The 22,387-nt window shown below is 40.4% G+C and overlaps 1 protein-coding gene across 1 annotated transcript in view; it reads left to right on the forward strand.

Moving 5' to 3' along the window:
* Positions 1 to 22,387, forward strand: part of LOC145670651 (dynein axonemal heavy chain 1-like) — a gene marked incomplete at its 3' end in the record, with an annotated part of 1,762,390 nt that overhangs the window by 153,524 nt on the left and 1,586,479 nt on the right. The window contains 2 exon segments of the mRNA XM_081739441.1: positions 3,591 to 3,722; positions 17,998 to 18,126. Of these exon segments, the coding sequence (XP_081595567.1) occupies positions 3,591 to 3,722; positions 17,998 to 18,126 (261 nt within the window).

Genomic DNA, 22,387 nt, shown 5'->3' on the forward strand with positions numbered 1-22,387 from the left:
TCGAAACCTTCCACGTTTTGCAAATAGTACCTGCTTCTACATATCGCTTCTACAAGTATTAAACATAACTTTACTGCCAAACTTCGACACTTAAACATCACATAAGAACACCAAATCATTTCTTACCGAATTTCTCCTGTAAATTTTCCTATTTTTTTTAATAAAAAACGGAGGGGCAACTCTAAATTTAACCCTAAATTTATATATATATACTGTATATATTACTATTTTTCGATACTATGAGGAGTGTTCAGAAAGTAAGGTCACAAAGCCTGCTGTGAAACATGTATCTATTATTTCACACAACCAATACAGCCAACAGATAGTACATACATTAGGTTATTTTTCGACATAATCTCCATATCGGTTGACCAAAGTAAATCACTTAATAAATACGAGGAGTGTTCAGAAAGTAAGGTCACAAAGCCTGCTGTGAAACATGTATCTATTATTTCACATAACCAATACAGCCAACAGATAGTACATACATTAGGTTATTTTTCGACTTAGTCTCCACGTCAATATGGGTGCTTGTCGCATCAATTCTGTCCTTGCGTGTTGAGCCAAGTTTCACGAGGTATTTCCCCTCCTCGTCTGAAGCGAAGCGACATACTTCTATTTGCTCCTTCAAGTGCCGGAACAATTAAAAGTGGCTTGGAGCAAGGTGCGAGCTATAGGGAGGATGGTCGATGATGTCCCAGCAAAACTGCTTCAACGGCGTGGTGGTGTCGTGATAGGTCGGCCTAGGCTGTGACGTTTTCTCTACAAGCCTCAAACTTTCAACAACATCATGCGACATGTTGAGAAGAAATTACAGTCTCTTCGTAAACCTCTACCAGCTGCCGGTGAATTTCAGCTGAGACTACATGTTTCGCCCACAGAAATAGAATAACTGAGCGGACATCTTCGCAAGATCAATTTTCCAAAAGAGTCGCCATTTGTGTTCACTTACGCCACTAGCGCTGTGGGTGGCTGAAATACTGCACAGTTGCCAACTCCATGTATTAAAATTACTGCATATTCCTAATTCCTCTATAAGTAACGAATCTTCAGAAATATCGGTCTTGTAACATTAGTTTCTGACCCTCTCTCGAATAAAATTATTTTAAAACTTATCCGTCCATAGCATTACGAGAAAAATTTCCTCATACTTGGGGTGTTTGTAGTACCGATTATGCCAAGAGCAAATATGCTCATGCTTCTATACATTTTTAATTGCGTTATTCAATACCGGTACTAATTTGAGGATTCTAAATTAACTAGAATTATATTTCATCGTATCAGTCGGTATCGGTAAAATAAACAACTTTTCGTATATAGTATATATAGTAGTATACAGCATGTTTATCTATATAAACAATGCCATGTACTCTTGTTTGCAAAAATCAGCACATAAATTTACTACACAGCACGTAAGATTACTACAAGCAGCAAACAACGGATCACTATCGCCTCCTAAAAACCACATAACAACAAAATAGCAGCAGCAACAATACCGCCACTCTAAACCCCTGTAAATTTGGCAGCAACTAGCAGAGCAGTACCACTTCTCTGGCATCTCTTCTACTGCTTGTCTTAGAGCAATAAGAGTTATCTACCCCCAAAGCCTTTAGTTTGCTTCGGGACTCTTGCCTACCTTTTTTCCCCCTAGCTTAGCTTGCTTCGGAGCTCTGTTAAAAATCCTATCTACAGTTGCTTAGCCTACTTCGAAACTCTGTAACTTTTAACCCATTCATTGCTTGCTTTGGAGCATTGGGGTTTCCTTCGCCACTCTGCCTAGCCTGTTTTGGGGGCTCTGTAAAAATCCTGTCCTTAGTCACACAGTCAAAAACTACCAAATTTGAACCTAATAAATTAAGAGAATGCACTTTTATAGTATTTTCTCTAAATAGTATTATATAGTATTTTTTTTAAATAAATAAACCAGTAATGAGAGTCAATTCCAAACCTTGTTTATATTACCTAGCTCTACTTACCAAAAAAATTTTACAACATATATAATTATAATTATACGTCTGTTATATAATTATTAGTCTGTTATTTTTCTGGTGTTGTGTATGGATGAAGGAAGGATACCTTCGTACCTATACAAAATTCAGACTCATTTAAAAGGTGAAAAAAATACGCAATTTGTCAAATACTCCTCTTATACTGTCAGTTATTGAGACAGTTACCATACTAGGCATCAGTACTTTGTCTCCAAGATAATAACCCAAACCAATCAACATTATATCAGAGTTGGAGTTGAATAATAATCAAAAGCACGGAACTGGAATATTCATCATCTTCAGAATCTACAGGTATGTGTCACAGAAATTTGTTTGTATGAGGCAATCTCAGTGCATGAGACATTAACTAACAGATACTTAAATTCAAACTCTAAACTGTATTGAAACTCTTTTTAAGTTTGATTTATGCGATTTCATTGTTGTATCTCTCCCAAAACATCCCACGCAGTTTGACCCTGTACAAGAAACCGAACACAATCATGAATCGTTTTGGGAAACGGTTCTAGCTGCTCGCGTTGGATGATACTCCAGGATTATGTGCCGCATATTTCCGTATAATACCATTCACAGTGGCACGACGTACACGAAAATTACATACTTTACATTTCTACACTGAGAAAAAAAATGTAGGTGGCGTACTTAAAAAAGGTAGGTTACGTGCGTAATTCCTGTAATTTTTGGACTTAACGTACAGCAGACGTATAGCTGAAAACGCATGTTTTATAATAGTTTCCATATAAGTGTTCCATCTATACGTATGTTCCGTATGAAACAATATAGGCGATCAGGTTCTCCCATACAAATGGCGGTATATAACATATAGCTGAGGAATGTAACATAAGTAAATGTATGTGATATACGGAAAACTGTTAGATGTCAGACATTCTGCAACGGCATGATGTAACATCTAAGGACAGTGTGTATGTAGCATAGGGATAACGCATGTTCCATACTGATTTCTGTAGTAATCAAGAGGATTCCGTATATTTGTACAATATACCGCTGTCCGGAGAACGGATTTTTCACGATTCGAGAGACGTGAACTGAGCGTCGGAAAGTGCCACAATGAGCCGTTCCCAGAATCTGTTCAGTTTCGGGAGTATCTAACTACGTTCGACCACACTGCCCTACTACGTGGCTAACGAAATACTGTTGCTTGCCTCGTCTCAATCTTACGGCGACGGGTTACGCATGCACAGTACAGTTGACTATTGAATTCGGCTCAACATAATCGAATCAATCTCTATATACATTCTTCTGTATAAATTGTGCGTTGTTTAATCATCCGACTTCGTGAAGGGCTAATGGCTAAAATTTCGGTTTGTCCAATTATGTACGGACGAAGACGTAAATAAAGTATAAGAGTACACCTTTCAGATGTATTATACTTTGTTGAATATGAACAGTAATATAATATATTTGAGATGCAAACATTAGATCGGAAACGATCGGAAACTTTCAAGATGCCGAAATCACTAGTCATTTCTAAATTTCTTAGTTTACACTTCCTTCCTCTTCATTATCCTTGCTTTATATTTGTTTTTAATATTTATTTGAGGTAATCTTATTTTCGTTTGTTAGATTGGATGAAATGGGAAGAGATGTGGATGGACAATCCATTGATAAATTTGGATGCTGAAGTCATAGAGAAGAACACAGCAGAAAGCTTTCGGACAATGCAGAAGTCTGTCAGAGTGTTTGCTGATGTACCAGGTAATTATTAATGTAAACGCATAGCATATATATAGGAAAAAGTCCAGCAAGATAAACTTCTTGCGGTTTGATTACAAATAACAAAAGACTTTGTTCTCTGTTAAAGATTAAAAACTAATTTCTTTACTATTTGAACTTTTCGCTATCAGTCTTTTAAATAATTCATCTGGGCACAACTGTACATAATCTCTAATAATAAAATAGGGGGATCCGCAGGCTACTGGTTAGTGCGTTGGATGCATGTCCAGGTGGGCCCCAAATTTTCGGCGTCGTCCACCCAGCACCGTGAAGCAGGCGGGTAGCCAGCCAAAAATGTAGGGGGGTCCCGATCCAAAACTATTAGTTCATCCCATATTATAGTTCATTTGCAAGCCTACCGTGAAAATTTTAAGAGGGGGCCAGTAAAAATTTAGGGAGGCCCCGGCCCCTCCTAGACCACCCCTGGATATGGGCCTGCCGTGAGGCAAACTGAAAAGTCACGCGAATAAAAGACGTGTCGGTCACTAGGTCTAAAGTCCCGATTCGACCGTTAACTAACTCCACGCTCGTCGTTAGACTGGGACGTAGTTCAACCAATGGCTAACAGATGGAGTGGAGTGGCTCAGGCCCACAAATCGGGCCGTAGCGCCAAGTGGTTTGTGGTAGTGGTTTATATATATATAATGCTCTAAAGCTACATGAACTAACTGACATAGAATCATAAGTACTTTCAATTGACGTAGAATGTTCAGATTTTCAAGGATGCCTGTTATTTTAAGAGAGAAACAAACATTGTCCGGAGGTAAAAAAGGTGGATGGAAAATTCGCCACGCTATCTAAACGAGCATGGAAATTGGTGCACTGTAAAAAATAAGGTGTTGAAACAACACAAAATGACTACCACTTTAGCGTGTTACTTGTGTGTTAATTCAGCATCAAGCTTTTTTTTTGCTAGCCTGAAGCTAGCCCCACCCAAGGGTTACGCCCTCGACTCGGGAAGAGGTAATAAGGAAAATTGAATATGGACTACTGTTGTTGGGATAAGTGATATTTATCCATTTATTTATTTATTTATTTATTAACATTTAATGGTCATTGGATTTTATGATCTTATGATCATAAACATTAGCATAGGTAGATATGAAATGATTATGTGGTATGAAAGTAATGAGTACGTGCAATACACATCACAACACATAGGTGAGGTTAGAAGAACAAGTGAGGTTATCTTCTCGCCCCGGGGCTACGCGGGGCATTAATGTAAGACAGTTGGTGCCCTGTTAGTACAGTAGGATTACTGTGGATGATGTGATGAAAAGATGAAATGTGAATGAATATCGAGATGAAATGCATCGAGAAGAGGAATGTCGGGATGATTCGGAGGGACAGTGTATTGATAAAGGGTAAAAAGCAGAGATAGAGGGGTGGGGCGTAATGGTGTGAGAGTAACGAAGTCGGCTGCAGTATATACTGTGTCCATGAGTAGAGGGTGGTTCATTGTCAGTCGATGAGTGATATATTTTAACCGAAGATGTTCTATGTGGGAAAGAAGTGTGGGAAAAGTAATGCGACTATAGAGATCGGCAGTGGGGCTAGGTAAGGATATTCGGTAAGCGATTCTGAAGGCATGACGTTCTAAGATTTGTAGCTTTTTATAAAAGAAGGGTGCTCCAGGTATCCAGGCTGTGAATCCGTAAGTCAGTACTGGTCGGAGAAAGACTTTATATGTAGTGAGAACTGTAGAGGCGTTGAGACCCCAGTTCGTGCCAGTCAATCGACGGAGTAGATTAATTCGATTATAGGCTTTGGTCAAAATAGATTTTAAGTAAGGTCTCCAGGTGAGATGTTTGTCCAAGAGAAGTCCTAGATATTTGGTTGTGTTTGAAGTGTGAATTCGTGTTCCTTGAACGGAAACATTCAGCAAAGTTGGGTTGCGGTGAACCCTAGTGCGTTTGCCAGGAGGCACAAAGACAATTGCTTGAGTTTTGTCGGCGTTGATTTTAAGTCGCCATTTGGAACACCAGGAGGTGAATAGATCGATAGCTTCCTGAAGATGTTTGTTGATGTGCTGTATGGTTTTGCCAAGTGCCAGAAATGCAGTGTCATCCGCGTATTGAAAAGTGCTGACAGTTGCTGGAAGAGGTGGAATATCTGCCGCATAGAGAAGATAAAGAAGCGGAGACAAAGCAGATCCCTGTGGAACGCCTGAATGTAAAAATACTGGATGAGATAATGAATTGTTAATGGAGATGTAGGCTATGCGTCCAGTGATAAAATTGAATATAAATCGTATGTAGGTGAGAGGCAGATTATATTTAGTAAGTTTGTAGACCAGGCCGTGGTGCCAAACAGTATCAAAGGCTTTCTCTAAGTCGAAGAGAACCAGACAAGAAGGTTTCGTGGAGAGAAATTGATTGTAAATATGATTGACAAGACGAAGTAGCTGATCATTTGTGCTGAATTGAGGGCAGAATCCGGCTTGGTAAAGAGGTAACAGGCGATGATCTGTGTAGTAAGTGTGAAGGCGAGTAACTAGAATTCGTTCGAAGATTTTGCTGAGTGTACTGGTTAACTGTATGGGGCGGTAGGAAGAAACAAGATTGGTAGGTTTGTTAGGTTTCGGAAACATTAAAGTTTTGGACATTTTCCATGTGATAGGAAAGAAACCTGTGCGGAGTATGAATGTGAAGAGTATAGCCAGGAAATGAAGGACACAATAAGGGGCCTCTTTAATATGCCGGTAAAAGATATTGTCCATGCCAGGTGCACTGTTGCGTTTTCGTTTGGTGACAGTTAGAATGTTATCGACTGTGATAGGTGTTGTAAGTTCTTGGGTATGACCCAATGTGTGGCTGAGTGCAGGCTGGAGGTGTGGAGATTGAAAATCAATTCGATCGACGGGATGTCGAGGATTAGGATGTGTTAAAGGCGGTGTAAATATATCCTGCAGATAAGTAGCGAAAGCATTTGCCTTGTCGGTATCAGTTTGAAGCGGTTGATTATGAAGAAGAATAGGATATGTGGTGATACTACGTTTGCCGCTGAGTTGATTGAACCTTTTCCAGTACTGCGTTGGATGAGAAGTATCAGCTAGCGTATTACAAGTTTTAACCCACTGCCGATGTTTATATGTTGTGATGTAATTGATGACGATGCGTTGCATGTATCGGTGGTGAACTAATGATTCTCGGTTTCCCGTACGCTCGTAGTCTCGGTAGAACTGACGAGATCTACGTATGAGCGGAAGGTAGTGCGGAGGTAATTTGGGACTGTATGGATTTGAACTGGATGTAGGAATGAAGTTATTGGAGGCCTGATTGATTGTACTGGTTAGGAGATTAATAGAGTTATACATATCGTCTTCTGATGTTGGTTCGGGAATGTTAGAAAGCTTTGCAGTTAGGAAATTTCGATATCCGATCCAGTCTGCTTTGTTATAGTTCAGAGATTTGCGTGTTAAACTTTTATGGTTAGAGGTACTAGGATGCGAGCGGTTGATGGTAAGCTTGATTGGCAAGTGATCACTTCCTATTGGATCCAGCACTTCAACTGTACAGGAAGATAGTAAGTTTGTAGAAGTAATTACAACATCAGGTGTGGTTTGAGATGATGGCCGGGTGTGCTTAGGTAGCTGATGAAAAGTACCAGTGGTGTGAGTTGTAAGGAAGTTGAGAAAAGTCTGCCGCTGTTGAGGTGTTCTGCTATGGATATTGATGTCGGCCATTATGATATAATATGGGAAGTTATTTGAAATATACTGGAAGAAATCTAACGGAATAATATGACCAGGTCGAACGTAAATTGTAGCAAGCGTGATATAGAAGTTTTTGAAGTAGAGGGTTGTTATTAGGTACTCTGGAAGATTGTGCTGTGGAAGTTCGTAATGACGACACGGTATAGAAGGCGGAAAGCCTATTGCAACTCCGCCGTTAGCACGTCTAGCTGGCATATTATTGTCTTTTCTTGTGACGGAATATCCAGATATTTTGCAGGAGCTTCGAGGTGTAAGGCGAGTCTCATTGAGAAGAAATCCTGAAGTGCGGTGTTCTTGCAGTAGAAGTGCGAAGAGTGGTTTGTGCTGGATGAGAGAACTGATATTAACAAATATAAAGGATAATGCCATGATGATTCGTAAGAGAAGGAAGATGGAATTAGACTTCGGTTTCAAGTGGACTGACATGAAAGTATACTTTATGTCCGCTGTAAGTAGCATGGAAGTTCATATGAAAGATTGCACGTGTTGAGTATTGCAGTTGTTGTAGGATGTGAGGGCGGTGAAAAGGATGAATATTTTGAAGTGTGAGTGTGATGAAAGCAAGGAGTTGTTCAATAGTGACGGCCTGGTGTTTGTCAGTAGGTATAGAAGACGGAATGGACTTGGTGTGATGCTGCAAAGGAACAGTCATTTCAGGTTTGGTCGGTTCCGGAGGAGGTCGCTGCTTGCACTTGTAACTGAATGCAGGATGTTGCTCATGACAGGTTGAACAGGTCGGAGGTTGAACAAGGTTTTGACATTGTCTCGTATTGTGCGGTCCGAAGCAGTACCCACAGATTGGCTGGTTCGGACATTTATCAGTAGAGTGAGCATTATATTTTTGACATCTCTCACAACGTAAGGGTAGTGGTGGCTGAGATCTAGAAGGCTCGACTCTATGGCGTTTACGATATATGTATGCCCCATTTGACAGAAGATCGTCGATGGTCTCTTGAGAGTGTGTAAGCACTCTCACCATATAGGTTAAGCCGTTGTTGTTTCGAATGCGAATGCATTTGGTTATGGTATAGCCTTCGAGTGTAAGTTCGTCAGTGACTTCTTGGTCAGTAATATCAGTATCTACGCCTCGGATAACCACTGATAGCAAAGGCTCTTTACGTGGTGGGGGCCGTTGTTTTAGCGGTTTTTCTGCGAGCCTAGTCAGTGTAGTGCCTTTCCCAAATATTTCGAATCCATGTTTATTGAGCAGGGTAGTTTGAAAGTTTGCATCGGGAGTCCGTAAGATAGTCCCGTTGCGTGTAGGTATGATTTGAGTGATGTAGGCGCGTGGCATGTATTTAACTAGCTGCTTGTACAGATGGTGTGCCTGCGAGTACTTTGGATCAAAGTTGGTAAGTAGAAACTGATAGGTTTGTGGACGAGTGGTCTCTGTTAATTCGGGAAAATTTTCGAGGTCCATTACAAGACCTGATTCACTAGCTGTATCTGACAAGTCGCCTTGATGGATTTTCTTTGATGGCGGTGACTTTTGATGGTCAGTGTAGGGTTTCCCGATTAACGACCTAGCAGGACTGGTGTCACGACTTGTACTCGGATTGTTGGCACCTTTTCGTTTTGCTCCTGACGCAGTAGCAGAAGGGGCAGCTAGAACCGTAGGTAGGCCATGATGATGCCCTAGGTCCCGTGAAGTATCAAGGGACATGATACCGATCTCTGTACCGATCTCTGATACCGATCTCTACCCGTTTGGATAGTAGTCTAGGTTGAATAGCTCCCGTTCCCTTTACAGTAGAACCAGACGCCCTTGGCTGGATCAGTCTGACGTCAAAGTTCTCTTGAGAAGGAACGACAGAGTACCCGGAATGAGGAATAGGAAGGTAAACGTACAAAAGACAGCTTTCAGACGTATGGTACATCCACAGCTGATAAGATCGATTATAGTATCGATCTGAGTATGCAGCATCAAGCTCAGCTCAGCTCAGCTTGAAAGTGTAGTTTTGTGTCGAGTATCGGACAAAAGTCCCTGACTCGATGACAGCTGTAGAAAAGAAAATGATTAGACCTTTGGGGGGTGAGTTAGAACATGAGATACGACGACGTCATGTGGCCTTCAGCTGCAACTGTCGCAGTGAGGGGGAGAGTGTGGGTAAACAGTTATGCTACAAACGTGGCGTCCTGTAAGTTCGTCGGTGTGTATGCGCTGTGCCAATGGCTGCAATAGCGGGGTTGACGTGGCGGGGGAGGTTGGCCCAAAAACGAGTATGGTGTTGATGTAACACGTCCCGGATAGGATATATGTTTAAGTCCTCTAGAAGTTGACGATTACGCGTATATCGGTCATGGCCTGTTATGATACGAGCTGCCCTGGTTTGCACACTCTTGACCGTGCGCAAGTGACTGAGTGCCGCATGTTGCCATGCTGGACATGCATAGGTGATTGTGGACAAAATTACCATTTTAAAGACGTGGAGTCTTGTTTCATGACTTAAGGCACTGCAACGCAGAATAGTATAGAGGGCAGATAATTTTCGAAGGGCTCGGTATTTAATGTCCCTGATATGAAGACCAAAAGTAAGGCCTCGATCTAAGATAACTCCCAAGTATTTAGCATGCAGACGGTGTGGAACTTCAATGTTGTCATAATATAAACGATGGATGGTTCTGCTGCGTCTTTTGCTATAACAGACTGCAACGCTCTTATCCGCGTTGATTTTTAGGCGCCAGGTGGTAGCCCAACGTTGAAAGACATTGAGTTGCCGCTGCATGTAGTGGTAGGAAAGACGAAGATTGCTGCTGTTCGTGAAGAAAGCAGTGTCATCGGCGTATGTTGCAGGAAAACAGTGTGGCACAATGGGTAAGTCTGCGGTGTATAAGGTGTAAAGCAGTGGCGAAAGAACCGCGCCTTGAGGCACACCAGCTTGAATTGGTTTGGGAGCAGACTTGGTCTGTCCCACAGAGACATGGAAAAAGCGATGAAAGATGTATGAAGTGAGGAGTTTGAGATAAGGTAAAGAGAAACCTTGTAAGCGAAGTTTATAAATGAGGCCTGGTAACCACACTTTATCAAACGCCTTCGAGATATCAAGGTATACACCTACAACATAATGTCGTCGATTAAAAGAGGTAGTCAGATGGTCGACTACCCTCACTAATTGGCTTGTTGTGCTGTGGTTAGCACGAAAACCAAATTGATGGTGGGGGAGTATATCTAGAGTGGTGACGTGCTCCTGAAGTCGGGCGAGAAGCACTCGTTCGAAGAGTTTGCTCACATGAGATAATAGGCTAATTGGTCTATAGTTTTCTGGGAGAGTCGGATTTTTACCTGGTTTAGGGAGAAGAATGACTTTCGCTTCTTTCCAAGCACGGGGAAAGTAGCAAACCTGAAGGATGCCTGTAAATAAAGCAGCAAGATAGAGGAGTAGCTTCCGTGTCCCATGTTTCAGTAGTTCTGGGCGGATCTGATCAACTCCAGGCGCTTTTTTGTTGGGCAAGTGACAAATTTGACGCTCAACTTCCCTTGGTGTTACGACCTCAGGCAGGGGAAGTATTGGTTGAAAATGGAGCATGCGCATAGTGGCCCGAACGTCCTGCCGAATATGAGGAACGACAGGAGTCGCATTAGGTGTAAACTGGCGCTCTAGAGATGCAGCAAATAGGTCTGCTTGCCCTTGGTCGTCATGTATGACCCCATGCGGACCTTGCAGTATTTGAGTTTGACGAGAAGTCTCTCGGCGCTGGAAAAGGCGGGAATACTGCCAGATTTTAGTGTCATTAAGTGTGACCCCACGAAAAAGTGTCTCCCAGTACTGCTCGGTTTGTCTTCTAGTGATTGTCTTGATTTTGCGGCTTAAGGTGTTCCATAGTGTTTTGTAGAGTGGGTGTCTAGTGCCCACTTCTCGAAGTCTGCCAAGTACTTCGAGCCCAGCGTTTGAGATGGATATAAAGACGAAGTAATGGAGAGTCACAGTGTGGATCGGACTGCGAGTCAGGAATTATTGATGTGCTGAGGGAGTCAGCCGTACGTAGAGCAGTTGTGAGATGGGCGACCGCCTGATCAATTTCCGCAGGAGAATTTGGACGAGCGGCTATGTCGAGCAAAGAGTTTAATTCCTGCTTATAGACATCCCAGTTCGTAGTTCGGGAGATATGAGCGGGTGCAGGACGGGAGATATGACGATGCGAAATTTTGAAAAGGACCGGATCATGATCTGAGTCCAGTGCTGAGATCACGTAAGGACGTGTAGCTAAGATGGTATCTTTGCTTAGAACTATGTCCAACACATCCGGTTCTCCGCCTGCTTTAGGATGGTGAGTTGGATCAGGTGGCCCATAGGCAATGAATGGAGATGTGTGCAGATACCGGTGTAATATTCGTCCGTTTTCGTTGGAACGTCTGGAGTGCCATTCCCCATGTTTTGCATTGAAGTCCCCTGCCAAGATGATCTTGGGGCCCAAGGTCGAGATGGCGTCGAAATCATTGGGATCTAAGTCATGTGCTGGAGAACGGTAGCCCGTGACCAATATGAGAGGAATCCCGGGGAGGAAGACTTCTATAGCAAGAGCTTCTAGTGTGTGTAACTGGGGTAAAAGGAGTTGTCTAGCCTTGAAACTTCGTTTCAGGGCAATCAGTAATCCTCCTTTCCGTCCTTGAACTCGATCGAGGCGAAATAATTGGTAGTTGGGCAGTCTCCAGTGTGTAACCTGGGCAGTGAAGTGAGTTTCCTGTATAAGTAAGATATCGACCTGATGTTCTGCTAGAAAACGAATTAGGAGACTCTTCTGGTCGGTAAGACCATCTGCATTCCAGGTTACAACAGTTATAGTGTGATGAATGAGTGGTTGGTTAGAAGCAGCCATCAGCAATCATGTCAGCAAATGTCTCTATGACGACAGCAGCCTTGGACGCAAGATCCGTGGCTTCCCGAAATCTAGTAAATCCTTTCTTGATATGAGAGATAATGCGGCCAAAGTTGAAGGTTTTGATGTATGTGAGGAGTGAATGGAGATTGAAATCATTAACGGATGGTGTAGATGCACTATCTGGTGTGCTGGACGTAGAGGGAGCATCCTGATTTGGTGGTGGAGGTCGGTCGATGCGAGGTGCCTTATTGTCCAGTGAAGTTGATACAGTAGGACCGGAGCTGCGGCCAGAAGGAGTTGATTTCTTGAGAGCATCTGGGTATGAGCGAAAGACGGGACAACCGCGATAATTGGCTGGGTGGTCCCCTCCGCAGTTTGCTGGCGTAGATGCATCTGGTTTGGCACAGGCTTTCGTAAAATGACTTTGCCCACACTTGACACACTTAGGTTGAGCTTTGCAAGTGTCTTGTGAATGACCAAGACGTTGGCAGCGGTAACACTGCAGAACACTCGGCGGCCGATAAGGCTCAAATGAAACTTTATAATGAAGTAATCCTGATATGTTGTAGATCTCCTGTATATTTGGAGTTTTCTCGAGGGAGATGAGAAAAAGTGGCATGAGGACTCTATCTCCACCAGTGGGGCCCCGACGAGACATTTGATGAATCGTGAGCGGCTTAAAACCTAAAGTGAATAGTGCAGACTGAAGATCAGCGACGTCGATATCGATGGGTAATTTGCGAACGACAACCTTTACGGGTCGGTCACTTTTGGCGATTCCAGTAGCGTATTCAGTTTTCGTCTGTTCGCAGTAGTTTTTGATAGTTGTGAAATCGTCCCTAGAAGATACCTGAATCACAATACGTTCTTTGTTATGCCGAACCTGAGGTGATTCTCTGAGGGTCTTGGAAAGGCTTTTGGTAAAGTTGTAAGTGTTTTTGATGCCGTAAATGTAAATAGGAGGTGGTTTAATCTCTTTGGTGCTTTTGGGCCGTGGCTCTATCACAGGAGACTCGTCAGCTGTGAGAGTAGATAGAGGCTCAAATCGGTTACTCATCGGTAAAGCAGGGAAGTCTGATGAATGTTGTTGGCTCAGTGTGGACTCCAAGGACGAGCGACGTCGCTTGGGTGTAGTAAACAGGGTAAAGTCCATGGCATTGTCGTCCTGCGGTGGAGCAAGGGATGGAACGTCTGTCGTCGACCGGTTAGTCGAGGATGATCCTGACTTGGCAGTAGTGCCGGAGGTGGAGGGCCGCCCCAGCGGAACAAGGAAGTCCTCAGGCCGGTATTGAGATCGGCTGACTATCTTCGTTGGGATTTTGGTCTTCTTTTTCGAGATGACTGGCTTGGACGTAGCCATCATAGGAGTTCAGATGACGAGTGAAGCTGAGATGTCAAATGTATAAGCTACCCTCCGAAGAGGAGAGTAACTTAAGAAATCGTTTAGCCAATAGAAATTGCAAGGTCGTCAACAGATAATATCAACGTGGTGCGTTAACCTCCGTGGAGGTATTAAATATAATTCGACGGTTGTTTCCTCAGCCTCAAAGAGGCAAGTAATCCAACCGTATGTACGAAGATCGCGACTAAAATAAACCAATGGGGATGAATACCTAAGTGACTTGATTATTTTTCTCCGCCAGCTACGGATACCCTATTTTTTTACCTGGTTAGAGATTCCAGGTGGCCAGTTCCCAGCATCAAGCACATCGCCTATCGAGCATATCAGAAAAAACTCGTTACTATCTGAGAGAATTTGCATTGATATTTATTGTTTAATATGAGCAAAACTTTGCGAAATATCTTTGGCACTTCTGCCAAGTAACGAATAATATTCTATGTTTTCTGTAATCTGTCACAATAATATTGTTGTAAACCTGTGAATCGTCTGACAGCAGTTACATAGGCAACAGTTCTGCCATCTGATGTTCATATATGCTAAGACACAAGAATAACAAATAAAGAAAACAGATGGAAGCACAGCTGTGTAACTGTTGTCAGATGATTCACAGGTTTACAACAATATTATTGTGACAGATTACAGAAAACAAGATATTTTTTCGCAAAGCTTTATTCATACCAAACAATAAAAAACAATGCAAATACTTACAGCCAGTAACGAGGTATTTCTGATATGCTCTAAGGCGATGTGGTTGGTGTTGAATTGACACACAAATAACACCCTAAAGTGGTTGTCATTTTGTGTTATTTCAACACCTCATTTTTTTGCTGTGTGGATACTTCATAACGAGAAATTACATAATTTATACGGTTTACCCCTAGCTCACCCCAAGCTCACGGTTTACCCCTAGCTTCGGTTTACCCCTGTCAATATACGTAATATAGCAAACTACGTGTATTAAATACCAGACGCAATATAGCAAACATGGAGATGGCCCCCCTCTAAAATTGTCTTCGGGAGCCCCTGCTTGTTAGGGTCATCAAATCTAGGAGGCTCCAATGGGCAGATTATGTAACCAGGATGGAAGAAAGCAGAAACGCTTTCAAAGTCTTGACTGGAAGACCAATCGGAAAGCGACAATTAGTTAGACGTAGGCGCAGATGGGAGCACAATATTAAGATGGATCTCGCAGAAATAGGAATACAAAGTAGAAACTGGATCCAGTTTGCTAAGGATAGAAGTCAGTGGAGAGCTTTTGTGAATGCGGCATTGAACCTTCGGGTTCCATAGGCCATAGAGTTAGTTTGTAGTTACTTAAACGAGATTTAATGTCCCCTTGAATGTTTTGCGGGGACAATCTAAATCTCGTGCTTTAGATTATTGGAATGGGAACAAAAACTTCAAATTTTGTATGCTTGTAGTGTTTTGATAGTATTATCTAAATAAATAAAAAAAATCAACTTTATTTTTTGAATCATTTCAAAATCCAGCTCTTTGGTAGAGTTGGAAGAAAAATAAAAAAGAATGAGCGTATTTTATTATAAGTCTAAGCAGAATTCTTTAAGTATGTAATAAATTCATTACTTTTATTTATAAGGAGAGAAATTGTACCGCCTTATTTATCAAACATGTTATGTAACTCTCTCTGAACCCCCTGTATTATTAACCACAGATGGAATTCAATAAAAGGTAAATTGTACGGTGTATTTCAAAAATTGTGGTGTACATTTCATGAACTACCACAGCTTACTAATGGAGTAAGTACAACGCCTATTAGGAGAATGTGCACAATATATAATAGTATTCAAATAAAATGACTTACAAAGATATATTTGATGTAGATACATATAAAAATACATACTTTAGCATGTAGAACAAATACAAAATGTGTTCAAAAAGTTTTGCACAGTGGTCTCTTATTTTTTTTTTGTTTGTTGCAGGAGGAGAATGATTTTTTTTTTTGTGAACATACTTGGAACATTTAGCTATACACTGAGCCTACTCAATGTTGCCTCCATCAGCTGTGACGCATCTGGTTCAACGTTCTTTGCATGATGTAAATACACTTTGGTAAAATTCTGGGAATTGACTTTTACACTATCGCTTGACACAGGAAATAAGGTCTTTCTCACTATCAAATGTTTTAACGCGCAGGTGGGCCTTCAGACGACCAAAGAGGAAAAAATCAGACGGAGCCAAGTCCGGAATGAGGGAGGATGAGGAACAATTTTCCAACCCATTTTCGTGATTTTCTCCTGCGTCACAAAGGCTGTATGGGGTTTGGCATTGTCATAAGGGTTGCGCACGAGACAAGATTTGTGGCTGTCTCGTCTCAAAAATGTGCTGTAAAATTGATGTATTTACTCGAAAAATGTATATTTCTCTATTGGAAGAGCCGTGTCTCTACTCGAATTTTGTCAGGAAAATCCTGTCTCGACTCGTCTCGTGCAAATCCCTAATTGTCATGGTGTAGTCTGATGAGCTTACCGTGAAGCTGTGGTCTGTGGGTATTGATGGCACGTCGCAGCTTGTCCAATGACAAACAGTAACGGTCCTTGTTAATTGTGGAGCTTGTCCTTGGATGATTTGATTAATGGTCTCCTTATTCACATCACTCACTACCGTCGATAGTCTACCGCGTTGTGGATTGTCCAGTAGAGAGAAATCACCTTCTTTAAATCTCTGCAACCACCGCTGGATACTGCTGCAATTTAATGTGTCCTCCCCATAAACAGGGAGCAACTTCCTGTGAATCGATGTGGCAGAGTGATCACCGGTCTTGAAGAGGAACTCCATCACCGACCGTTGTCGCAAAATGACATCTACTTCATGGTCCATTTTGGCTCACCTGTAAATAAAAGAAAATACTTTTATATACCAACTTATAGCTAAATGTTCCAAGTATGTTCAAAAAAAATCATTCTCCTCCTGCAACAAATAAAAAAAATAGAGACCACTGTGCAAAACTTTTTGAACACCCTTTGTATTATGTGATGCAATCATTTATGTATATTCCTGAACACTGTTAAGGGGTGTACACCTGTTGTGTTCAATATACAATAAATAAATAAAATAAATCTTTATTTCAAGTTAAAGTATTAAAAGTGCCGTACACACGGTTGCAAAAGAATGGTTGGCTTTTTTTTTTTTTAACTTCTACATTAAACCAATACTGAAGTTACATATTTAAAATTAACAGCCATCATCTTCATAAGTTAGGACCCATAATTTTTGAAACTGTGTTTCTTTTAACAGGACAGTTAGATTTTGAGTTTAGCGTCTCTTTCAGGAAACGAGGCTACATGAGATGTGGACCTACAGACTAACGTGGGGTCCGAACAACATGAGCTCCCGCGGGGAATTGAACTTGGATCTCCCACGAAAAGACTGTACTCTAACCCCGTAACCACGAGAGGGAGTTCGTATGACAATAAGGACTATAATAGATTAATTACGAGTTAACCGGTTGGTAACACTGATGTTTTCGTTTTAAATACAAAACCGGTCGTCTGCATTCATTCGATGGTAGGGAAATAATTTCTTTGGATTTCAGTAATAAGTTATAGGTGTTTCCCTTTTTATCACGATCAATTGTTTTCTTATACCTAAAGCCAGAATGATTTGTAAGAAAAGATACTTTCACTTCCTTTAAAAAAAATCAGGCTTTAAAGGGTTAAGTTGTCACTTAATTGAATAGTAGCATTAACTTCGAAACCTGAAGTGTAGTTATACTCGCCAAGTTTTAATGTTGCTTTTGGCTCGAAGAAAGACATGATGTATCACAGACTATATTAAATAATAAGAAACTGACATTATTCGTTTCATCGTTTTAAAACAAAAGAAATTTGGACTTTTCAAAAATAATTTTATCCCCATACTATCCGCGAGTGCCTCTCGTTGACGGGTCTTAGTTCAGAACTCGGATAAAAAGAGAGAAAAAGAATGTCCTTAAAGAATTTTCCCACGACCGTTCTATATCCTGGATATTTATCCTTTGATGTTATGTAAACCAGAATAGCAACGATGTCAATTTGGTCACATATAGGAAAGGCGCTCTTAGAAACAATCAGATAAAGCTTTTGATTTCCCAATCCTCCCTTCAAGTGGAAAAAGGATGAAACGTCTTCGTACGCGATTAAATCTGGTGAAAATCTATATGTGTAAAAGAATAGCGGCCTCAAGTGACTGCTTTTAACGTAAAACTCGAATAACACACACACAGATACACCCTCATATATTATTTTGTTGATATTGAGTATTATATAAAGGAAATGTGTTCTCTTCTGACATTAAAGATAGTCAATTTGTTTGATTTTCAGCTGTGCAAAAAGTGGCGTTGAAAATCAAGAAAGAAATAGAAGATTTTAAGCCTCTGATCCCGCTGATCACAGCTTTTCTCAACAAAGGATTACGAGATCGACACTGGGAACAAATATCGGAAGAAACAGGTGCGTATCTAGTTTAAAAGATAAAACCATTTAGTTCCAACCTACACCTTCTCGTTTTACGCTTTTCATACATCAGGTAAACGATCTTTAATATAGTAGTATAAACGTGGAAAGATCTTTTCCTATCTTTCTTTCTTTCTTTCTTTCTTTAAATCTGCTGGCTCCAACAGGAGAATCCCAATTACAGGAGTCTTACATAGAACATTACATCTACATTGTTAATTTAAAACAAACACTAAATAAATGAAACCCTAAACTAACTACCGTACACTAAAAGAAAAAATACAAAAATACAAACATGCAATTTACAGACAGGGATTTAAATATACTCCAAATTTACATAAGTTTCCACCAAATCACAATAATTTTTCATTTTAAAACTAAAATCTAGATCACATATTTTTACTAATTTGTTGTATACTTCACACATTGCAAATTATGGCGAATTTTCATATCCCTCTGTTTTTACGTATTTTATTTACCAAAAACATTCCTATTTCTTAATTTACATGTGGTAGCGTTAAAGCAGATTCCTTCCAAAAACGCACTCTCATTAATTAATCCATTGATAATTTTATATAGGAACATTTGCTGGGCTACAATCCTTCTGTTTGTTAATGTGACATTGTGAAATTCCTTTAATAACCACGTGTACGAGATTTTCCTCTGATATGATGAAAGAAAATATTTTTTGAAATATAATTAGCTTAAAAATTTCTTTTGCATTGCTTCAATTTCAGTTTTTTGTGACTTACAACTTGGTAACCATACTATTGACGCATACTCTAATTTGCTTCGAACTATTGAATTATATAATATTTCAATAACTGTCCGATGTAAAGTGAATTTCAGAGTTATATAGATAGTATGAGTTAGTATTTTAATAGATATGCTTTTCAATGCAAACAATTATCACGAGTCTCTGGCCTCTGCTCCTGCTGTATCTATCCGCCAGGCAATTAACTATTGTTCAGGGCAGTGGTTCTCAACCGTTGTGTCGCTTTTTCCCATAAAGTGTGTTTCAAATTTGGGAATTTAATGAGCTAATTAGTTCAGAATCAATTTAGAGACAAACTGTAACAGTCAGCGCCTCCAACGGTAGTAACAATGGTCAGTATTATATAGTGTTACTACTTTTTAGAAATTTATAGTTTTAGAGTATTGTCAGTGGCGTACCCCACAAGGATAGTTTCTGGATTTTAACCCCCTTGATATTATGGGAAAAGAAACGTTTACTATATTAAGATATACATAAATCATGCATGTCCTAAAACAAAGAAGCTCTGCGTATTCCAAGGATGTATAATTTATATATTTTTAATATACCGAGCGATGTCCTAGGTCTACAGCAAGTGTGTTGTCAGTCAAAAAGGGTTGAGAACCACTGGTCTCATGGTGCAATCACATTTCTCATATTAGGAAGGGTTACATTACTTAATATGTCAACAATTTGCAGTATCTTCATAACCCAAACAGCAGGCGCCTGTACAAGCTGCGATCGACACGAAGTATAAACTCAAACTTGCCCAACAGTTCATGTGGTAAGCGCGTTCTTTAGCACGGAGATCGCTACTCCATCCGTATCATCAGTCGGTATTTATGTAGTGGGAGTGACGATGAGTGCTTAATTACGTCTGATACCTAAATTGCTAATAGAGTCCGCCAGAAAAATGTATACACTGTTTAAGAAAAAAACTATATATCACGTTTCTTAATTACATTTGAATTAATGTAATCACACATTTTAATTACAATAATAATTGTTTAAACCCGTGTTACCAAGCTTCAAGTATATGTTTACATTAGATGTTCAAAATGTTGGTCATTGTTTGGGACTCTCGAGAAACTTTGCCAGAAGATTACAGAGGCATGTGCATCGGTCTCCAATGATAAATTGGCCGCTCTAGGTGCAGCGACGGCTCGTCGTTCCATGCGCTTCAAACTTGTCAACAATGCGTTTGATTGTTAGGCGGGTTGGTGGTTCAGTACCAAACTTCCCTCTCCACTGACGCTGCACTTCGATGGCATTCCCAAACCTGATAAAACACTTCAAAACATACTTACACTGTTCAAACGTCAAGCGTGCTCCTGCCATTTTCTTATCTTACTAACCGTGCTGACAGTACCGACATCTGTTGACCAAAAATCCTCACTACAACATAATTTTAACTGAAAACAATTGACAATGGCGACATCTGTTGGGCGAAAAAACATACTACAACATACTTAAATTTCAGAACAATTGTCAGTGCCAGTATCCTGATACGGGATGACAAAGAGGGTATATATTATTCTTGCGGACTCTATTACTTTGAACTCGAGCACAACGCTGCGGCAGCAACTCAAAACATTTGTCATGTGAAAGGAGACAGTAAAGTCAGCTTCAGCACAACAACTTGTTGGTTTCAGAAATTTCATGCAGGTTATGTCGAATATCAGCCAAGGTCCAGTCACCACAGGATAACAGAATGTGAAGTCATAAGAGACGCCAGTGGGAAGGATCTATCCACTACCACACGACTATTGTCACGTCAACTAGACATATCCCAGTGCACTGTAGTGTGCCTGAGAAAAGTGCACCGTACAAAATTAGTATGGTGTTGGCCCTTTGAATAGCTTTGATGTGATGTGCAATGGAGTCATAAAGATCGTTAATGGTTACAAGTGGAATATTATATAATTCTGCGTGCAGTGCGTTACTCAATTTGATGGATAAAAGTGAAGGAGGAAATTTGTGACTGATTCATGTCTAAAAAATGTACCATTTATGCTCAGTTATGTTAAAGTTTGCAGATTCAATTTCAATTTCGTTCAATTTCGTTCGGAAAGGTGTTCAATTTCGTTTCGGTGGTCTTCAAACTACATCACAACAGCTCCAGATGTTCGAATGGGCACATTATCATCCTGAAATAAAGCATCATTGCTCGAAAATATCTGTAAAATAGAATACATATGGACCCCTGAAATAGCAACATGGTCACGGACTAATAAGCGTGAGCGTAGGACCAACTAAAGACCAGGATATTGCGGCCCACAGCAACACGAGCCGCCGCCACGATATTTTGTGATTGATCAGTGACACTGCTGATCATACACTTTTGTTTTATGTCCGTTACACACAAACATGACTCATGAACGATGACTCATCTGAAAATACCATGCGTTTCAAGGCATCAGCGGTTCTTACTGCGTATTAGCGCTATCACTAGAGTAATACTAAGGAAATATGGTCCCTTATCAGTAGTTTCTCCCGAGCAACCTGATCCCGCATGTCCAGGTCAACTCACGGAGGAATGTGATTGTCGACATAAACTGTTGGAGGTCCTACTTAGGTTTCTTTGTCATTTTCAATGCACTCGCGTTTCAGCTGTAGGTGACGAATAGCTTTAATGCTCGTCGAATCCTGTCATTGTCCATCGTGACACACTCAACACACTTGCTGCTTTCATCACGCTTGCAGCACAAAAGCGGGAAAGATTTATCCTCTTTGGAAATCAGAGATGTCGCCCATTTTAGACTATTATCATTTGCTCAGTTCACAGCACACTGTAATTCTACTGCTCCTAAAGTAGTCCTTAGTTTTACCTATCACACTACAACCTACAGACACGCAGCTACGATTGCAGCCTGACCGTTTCCAACACAAGCACTTGACGTGTTTCCAACTTCGGTTCTTTCTATTATTTTGATAACCATGTGCAACTGGTAAAACAAAAGACAGTATTAAAATTTCTAAAACACAATTCGAAAAGTCAGGAAGTATTATGCATCGAATAATAAGAGTATTGAACATCTTCTGATCACTTCCGTAGACTTATTGCATCTATGTCTCGTGTGGAAGCCGTTATTAATTTCAAAGAAACAACAACTCCTAACTAATCAGATATCTCTAACTCAGTAGCAGTTCAGTATAATACCGGTTTTCATTTACTTCAATCTATATTTCTGTTAGGTTATTTTTCTATTATGTTCAACTTTGGAACTATTACTCCAGTTTCTTTGAGAAGGTGCATATATATCGCAAGTGATCGATATTAGGAATTGAACATTTACATAAAACACTTACAGATATTTACATATAATATATAGCATTTACGACAGCACATTACTATATCATATAGTTACTTTATTCTTATATATTCTTTGTTTTTAGCTTTTAAAATCCAGAGTTCCAGGATTTTCTCAGCACCTATCACTTTAATCTTTGTAAATGTTTTAATACCTTAAATAATAATATACGCATCTTTTGTTAAGGTGAAAC

This window comes from Thermobia domestica, chromosome 14 (assembly GCF_964235325.1).
Source record: "Thermobia domestica chromosome 14, izTheDome1.hap1.1, whole genome shotgun sequence".
Lineage (NCBI taxonomy): Eukaryota > Metazoa > Arthropoda > Insecta > Zygentoma > Lepismatidae > Thermobia > Thermobia domestica.